Source organism: Merops nubicus, unplaced genomic scaffold (assembly GCF_000691845.1).
Source record: "Merops nubicus isolate BGI_N331 unplaced genomic scaffold, ASM69184v1 scaffold23504, whole genome shotgun sequence".
NCBI classification, from domain to species: Eukaryota; Metazoa; Chordata; class Aves; order Coraciiformes; family Meropidae; genus Merops; species Merops nubicus.
In genome coordinates, this window is record NW_008606547.1 from 19,611 (window position 1) to 26,532 (window position 6,922).

The 6,922-nt window shown below is 42.1% G+C and overlaps 1 protein-coding gene across 2 annotated transcripts in view; it reads right to left on the reverse strand.

Moving 5' to 3' along the window:
• The window catches only part of SLC13A5 (solute carrier family 13 (sodium-dependent citrate transporter), member 5), a 9,622-nt gene extending 5,390 nt beyond the window's left edge, over window positions 1-4,232 (reverse strand). Inside the window, exons 1-5 of one of the 2 annotated variants that reach the window (XM_008939693.1) lie at window positions 4,098-4,232; window positions 3,174-3,310; window positions 2,513-2,727; window positions 1,452-1,623; window positions 192-314 (exon numbers count right to left, since the gene is read on the reverse strand). In XM_008939693.1, coding sequence (XP_008937941.1) covers window positions 192-314; window positions 1,452-1,623; window positions 2,513-2,727; window positions 3,174-3,310; window positions 4,098-4,196 — 746 coding nt within the window. In that variant the 5' untranslated portion in view covers window positions 4,197-4,232. Of the gene's footprint in view, window positions 1-191; window positions 315-1,451; window positions 1,624-2,481; window positions 2,728-3,173; window positions 3,311-4,097 lie in introns of both variants that reach the window. The other variant, XM_008939694.1, reaches the window with a different exon arrangement.
• Between the last annotated feature and the right edge of the window lie 2,690 nt (window positions 4,233-6,922).

Here is a 6,922-nt window from a genome sequence, read left to right on the forward strand (position 1 = left end):
ATTAAGAATGTATAAAGATTTTGCCTTAGTGAAACTCCCATGAATGCAAAAGGTTTTGAGACCTCAAAACTTGCTGTGAAATGGAACTGCTCTCTGCTACAAAATTAGTAACCTGTCAGTGCATTTGTTTTATCCAGATTTCTCAGTAAACTGATCTGCATTTACACAGTGTCATGAAGTTAAATACTCACTTGAGTCCCATGAAGGAGTACTGTAACCAAAGCCAAGCTAGTACCAACATGAGAATCATGTTTGGGAATGCAAATCCAAACCAGGAAGCAAAATTCACAATATCATTATTGTTGGGGTATAACCTGAAAAGAAACCAAAAATGCCCTCTATATGAACGTCAAAACACTAAGTAATCTACTCTCCCTTTAATATGTGCCAGTGACAATTATACATGTAAATCTAGGACACACACTACAAGTAATCAAAGGCAACATCCATAGACTAACTGAAGTCACTAGAAAGGCAGCCTGAATTTTAGAGCAGAACTTGAATGATCCTCATTTTGCCCTGTATTTTACTTCAATGCATACAGGAGATCATGTTGATATTTTTGATTCCAGTAAGACAAGCACTGCTGAAAGACCTTCCACACATCCTAGGTACCTTTCACTTCTGGCACGCCTGCTCATCTACCCCAAGACAGAACATTCTTTCCTTCTTCCCATTCATTCCAGTAAGAGAGTGAGAATTGTCTTTCCTGAATGAATAGCTGCACTTCTGTTCACTTTAACAGAAGACAAAGTTGCTGGATGGCTTGAACAAACAAGGCCAGTGTAACAACAGCTGTTATTCTTCCCACCAATAATGACTGGAGGAAAAATATCAATAGCAAATTTCCGGCTGGGTGTTAAAACCAACGGGTAATGTGGCAGCTGAGGCTGAAGAGGTCCCAACAGAGGGAAGCAATGTTGATGAAGTGTTGTAGAGACTGCAAGATTTCCACTGTAGATTAGGTTGCAATTAAATCAATTCCCAAACTCAGTTTAGTAAAGAGAGTATTTTGTGGGTAACTTCCTTCCTTTCCTACAGTATCTGTACAGTTCTCACAGCTACAGCACAGAGCAATAATATTGTGGGAGAGGGTAAGCTATCTTCAGCTCTCTTCAATGTCCTTATGAAAAGAGTTCATCACATGTTCTTCTGATGCTCTTCACTGCATTTCCTCTGCTGATGTGCTGCATTTCAGTTGAAAAAGAGGGGACAGAAGAAGCAGTATCTCATGATCAAACAGCTGTCTGCCAATTACAAGCAAGTATTTCCAAGTATCTCAGACCTGTTACACCAGCAAACAGCTGCCTAAAAAAGTCTGAAGCAAAAAAAATGAGGCCCATCAACTGGTTGTTACTTCTAGTTTGCAACTGAAACCGTGCCATCTAAGACTAGTCAGTTGGTCACAGAAACAGATAGCATAAGTAAAAGAAGGAGCAAGAATGACTTACTGGTTCATTTGGCCTTTCAATACCATGTTTGGTCCTGTTCCAGTGAGTGTTGCTGTCCCTCCAATGCTGGCAGCATAGCATACACAAAGTGTCATTCCCTTACATATCCGCTTCCTCACTCTCTTTTCCTCAGAGGTTCTGGGGTCATCAGGGACTTGTCCATTGCTTATGACTAGACACAAAGAAAATGACTCACCTCAGGTAAAGTTAGGGAAGCAGAACGTTCAGGACAGAGTCTGCAGGCTCAGTGCTTCCAGTTTGTGTATGCCATTTATTTTAATTCAAAAAATCACAGATATGTCCCTAAATACTTTGGACTCATGTTTATGAGGAGCTGAAAAGAAAGGTTGACAGTCTGGGTCTACATGACCCAAGGCTGCTATTGTCCATATTGGTACCACAGTAATTTTCTGTTCCACAGCGAGGCTTACCACCAGCCACATATTGTAGTTACTGGAACCATTCCAATACCACAATAAGAACCCACCTAGCTTTAACAGCTGTGGATATGGGCAGAAAAAAAAACCACCCAAAACCAAATTCCTGCCTGGTATAACTGTTAAGATCAATATGCTATGTCAATTTACATCAACCCTGAAATTTTGCTACTGGGTCCATTGTTCTCTGAGGTTAATCTTGAATTTCTAATCTTGAAATCTAATTGGACTAATGGAGAAGGATAATGAATTTACAGCAATTAAAGCCAACTCAAAAATACTAGCGGGTATTTTTTCCACACATTTACTATACTCACTACACATTAAAATAAATTAGTCAGCAAAGCCAAGCAGATCCTTCTAAGTGGAAACTATGGGTGGGCAATTCCAGCCTGAAGGAAAGACCATAACAATCTGCATGGGATCTAGCACTAGGCATAATAAAATGGCAGCCACCAAAATTGAAAGCCATTTTGTAAAACATAAAATGTCAGGCATTTAGGAATTTTCAGTCAGGTTACCATCCTCTTTCCTTGGAAAAAATACAAAGAACTCCTTCTAGGTCAGGGAGCTGTGAGCATAGCAAGTTCAACAGAGCCGATTCACTGCTGGGTATGCACTTACCATGCACTGAAGTGGGATCTGATGCATTTTTTTCCTCCAGCTCAATCACTGTATTTGTTTGCCCAGTTGCTTGTTCTATCATGGTCACATCGTACTCTGTGTTGTCCATTTGATCCAGAATAGCCTGGACAATGGGAACCATCATAGCAGTGGTGGCTGTGTTACTTATCCACATGGACAGGAAAGCAGTGACTATCATAAATCCCAGCATGAGGCTGAAAAGAGAGAAAAAGGCAGAGAAGAAAGGAGGAAAGAAAACAGATGCTACTAGGCTCTATAGTCCCTGTAATTTAGAGAGTAGAGCCCAGACAGAGATGTGTGCAGTGTCCAGTAACACAAAGCAGGGCAAGGTCCCCTGCTGCAACAGCTCTGCTACCTTCACTGAAGGAACCACAGGAAGCTATTTAGCTTTGTAGTCTGCACATGATTAAGTTTGTCACCATTTTGTCCCCAGCAGCAAGCAACCAGAATCTAGCTAGATGCTGGTTTTGGCTAAAGGACAAATAAAATGTTCCTGCTGCCAGACTTCACCTCTGGATACTCTGTACAAGTGCAGCCAAAGAGGCCCTTGAAGGTTCCCTTCTCTGCTGATTGATAAACACTGTCCCTAGGCCTCTTACAAATTAACAGAGGTAAGGAAGAAGTAATGCAATGCTCTTACAGTGCAGGTTTCACCCCAAGAATCAGCAGGACCATCAGTGCAATCCTTTTGTGAAGATTCCAGTGTTCAACAGAAATTGCAACAATCAATCCTCCAACGAAGAGCATGTTTGTGTCATTTAGATACTGCAAGCACACCTGAAAGACAGAGAAGGTAGCTCAGGGGCCCACATGTTGCTTCTTGCTAGCCTCACTAGTACCTTATGCCTTACATCACCTCAAAACCATTTACTGCACCAGGCTGCATCCTAACATTGGCAGAAGGTGCAGCTGGAGCCTCAGAGCTACCTCCAGTTTCCTGGACCCTTGATCCCCATTTCAGTGCTGAACTGTGTACTGCAGGGACTCTTTGTGCCTCATGAACCTTTGTTTCAGATCACCAGGACTTAATAAAGTACAAAATGACAGCAGTTTCCCAAAACATTGTTAGGGGATCAGTGTTGTGTAGGTATTAGAAATGCCAAAACAGATTTCTCTGCACCTTTAGCAACCACACTTGCCCTTACCAGCTTGTGGCAGTTGTACTGGCTACAGGACCTAACTACAGCCTCTCTCCCTTGGACTGCAGCGCTCGCACAAACAGCCAGAATGAGTTTTGGAGGGGATACATCATCACTGCTCTTGTTGGGTGGTGATGGGTTATGCACACACAAGATGCTGGCACTAGTGGGATGTTCCCCAGCAGGATCCACCCCCAGAAATGGACCTTTCCCTCTACTGCCTCTCACCCCACTTCCTTAACATTTTGGGCAAATATGTGTTTAGTTCAGCATCTTCCCATACAGGACCCTGAACACTGCTGCATGTTCAAAAACAGCACCTCAGAACTGCACTGCTTTGCTATCACAGTTGTTTGCTAAATATTGATGGGGGATCAGAACAATGGGTATCCCTGTATCAGATATGGATTGAGCAAGTTCCTTACTGATTTAGAGCTCCGAACTCCAAGCAGAGGGAAAAATACCACCGGAATGAGGGAGGTAATGGCCAGTGGGATCACTTCAGTGCACCAGTACACAGCCATGATGATGATGATATATGCACATTTGGCCTCCTGCAACATAACAGAAGACATGTTTAAGCATAGAAAAGTATTCTTAAAGATAAGAAACACACTGGTAGCTCTTATAATGGGCCCAAACACTCCGTTGTCTGTTGGCTAACAAGTTATGCTGAAATAGGTAGCAGAGACATGGTGATTTAAATTTGTTCTTCCAAACCTTTTTCTGAAGTCACTTGCATAAACATCTTTGTGACCACAATGTGTCCTAATGAACCCCCACAAAATGTAGGGTATGAGAAAAACAAATGTTCCATAACCAGGTAAGGACACAGTTTACAGTGTGCAGTTACCTCTTGGCAGTTTAGGTAAGCAGATTTCACATCAAGGAGCCAAGAATTTTTAATAGGATTTATAGATTTAGGTGTTTCTATTTTGACTTAATTATTTTTAAATGAATAGCCAAATTTCCCAGTGTGGATGATTAGGCTGTTTGAAACACACAAGTCTTTGTGGTATGTCCACCTGAGCCCAGAAACTGTAGCACTGAATAATTTAAAAATTCTTAACTTTTTAAAGGATCTCTTAGAGGGTTTTTTTCCCCCTTTTTTTATGACTATGCGTGTTAGAGGTATTTAACTGCCCAAATCACACTGTGCTTACCTGCAAAGGGGATTCTCTACATAAGAAATGTGGTAACGTCTTTTTATACTGTTGATCAGGCATTTCTGTGACCCAGCCTTCCTTGGTTTGCAAACATTCATTAGCCAACAGTAAACAGTGTTTTAAAGTTTCAGTGTCCCATAGTTCAGAATTTGCTCATGCTTAATGTGTTCATAGGAATTTATTCTAATACAACAAATGGGACTTTATTGCAAAAATAAATGTGTCACAGTGACATTTAAAACTTGCTGTAAGGTGATATTTATAAATAGAGGTGTGTTTTCCTTCATTCTGTTGAGAAGCTAAAGAACCAGAAAACAGCTTTTGGAAGTGATTTTTTTTCCCCTTAGGTTTCCAGGAGATTAATTACAGCACAAATTTTGGAAAAAATATTTCTTCAGAGACTAAAAGATATCAGACATAACCTGTTTAAGACTCTTCCCTTAATAAATCTGGGGTGAGCCCATGATACAATTTATGCTGTACCAGAATAACTAAGTGCTAGAACTGACTCTGGTTAATCTGTTGCCAGTATGAAAGACAGATAAACAACCCTAATTGAATAAAATTCACAGTACAGAAGAAACACTGGTTTTGTAGAATGGCAAGTAAATAATTTATGTGAAGTTAAAAAATACATCCATGCTTATAAATTAACTCCAACAACCACAGCCAATTCAAACAACCAAAGATCTGGAATTAAATATATATATATACACCAATATCTATCTGTGACTTATGTGAACAGCCACAGAATGTTTCTTTGGTGTCTGTACAGTTGACAGGAAACACAGGGATCTGCCTTCTCATTTAGAGCTGGAAAAGCAGTCCCTGATGGAAAAGTTACTCTCCTGTTGTGAAATAGTGTAATTTCCCAGATTAGAATGATGACACAATATTCCTACCGGAAAACCAAAGACATAGACAATTTTTTAGAGAAATTATCTTTCCTAGCATTGATCAAAGTAGTGCCTAATAATCAGGAATTCCTCTTTTTATAAAGCACCAGCATTCAACTGAAAAGCAGGGCTGATATTACTTAGGCAGGTAAACCAGAATGGCTGACAGTTTTGCTTATAAATATGCATGACATTTTCATATACTTAAAATACAGTGAGCAACACAGGTCACTCAGTAGAAAGATTGTGTTTAGCATTAGTATAGCCTCTAAAGCTCTAGTAGGCTAAAATTCTGTAAACTGAGCTTCCACATTTTGTCAAGAAAGTTACAAAGCATTAAAGACCAAACTTCACTGGGTTATTCCAATTTTGTGCTGCTGTAACTCCACTGAAAGTAAAGGAGTTGTGCCATCACTGGAGTAAGATGGATGTGAATTGGAGGATACTGCATTTGAAACTCTGTTTGATCACTGCATTACACAAAATGCATGGCTTCTGACCACACCAATGATGAAGCAACACTCCTTAAAGCACCTCAGAGCCACAGCAGCAGAGTGAGCTGGAATATCCAGAAGTCCTGTCTTTCAGTCCACTGCCATCATAACTAGATAATGCAAGAAATTACTCTAAATGTGCAGGCTAGTTATGCATATATTTGTCTTTAGCCTAAATGTAATTGTATCTTATTTGCAAGATGGGTTGGGTCCATGGGAGCTCCAGCTCCTAGCAGTGGCAACACCCTTAGGATGAATAAAGACTGGCACAGAACTCCCTAAGTTCATCTGCCTAGTCTGAAGACCAGCAACACGTTCCTGAGATGCGGGACTGAAACCTGCAACACGTTCCTGAGATGCGGGACTGGGTGGGTAGCGAGCGGAGCTGCACGGGAACGCTTCAGGGAGGAAATGGCAGGAAGGGTCTGCTCCGGGCCACCGAGGGGAAGAGGGACTGCCCTGGCCTGGATCGGGCACCGCTTGCTCAGCTGGCAAAGGAGATGCTGTGGCGAGGTAGCACCGGGCGGCCCGTGCCGGGTGTGTGGGTGGCCACAGGGTGCGAGGCGGGCAAGCAGGCTGGGTGTCCGGATGGCCTGGGCAGGGCCCTGTGCGGCTGGCTGAGGCCGGGGCTCTGGGGCATCAGGGCCGAGACCCGGGGGCCAGGGGGGCGAGCTCCTTTCGGGCAGCAGGGCCC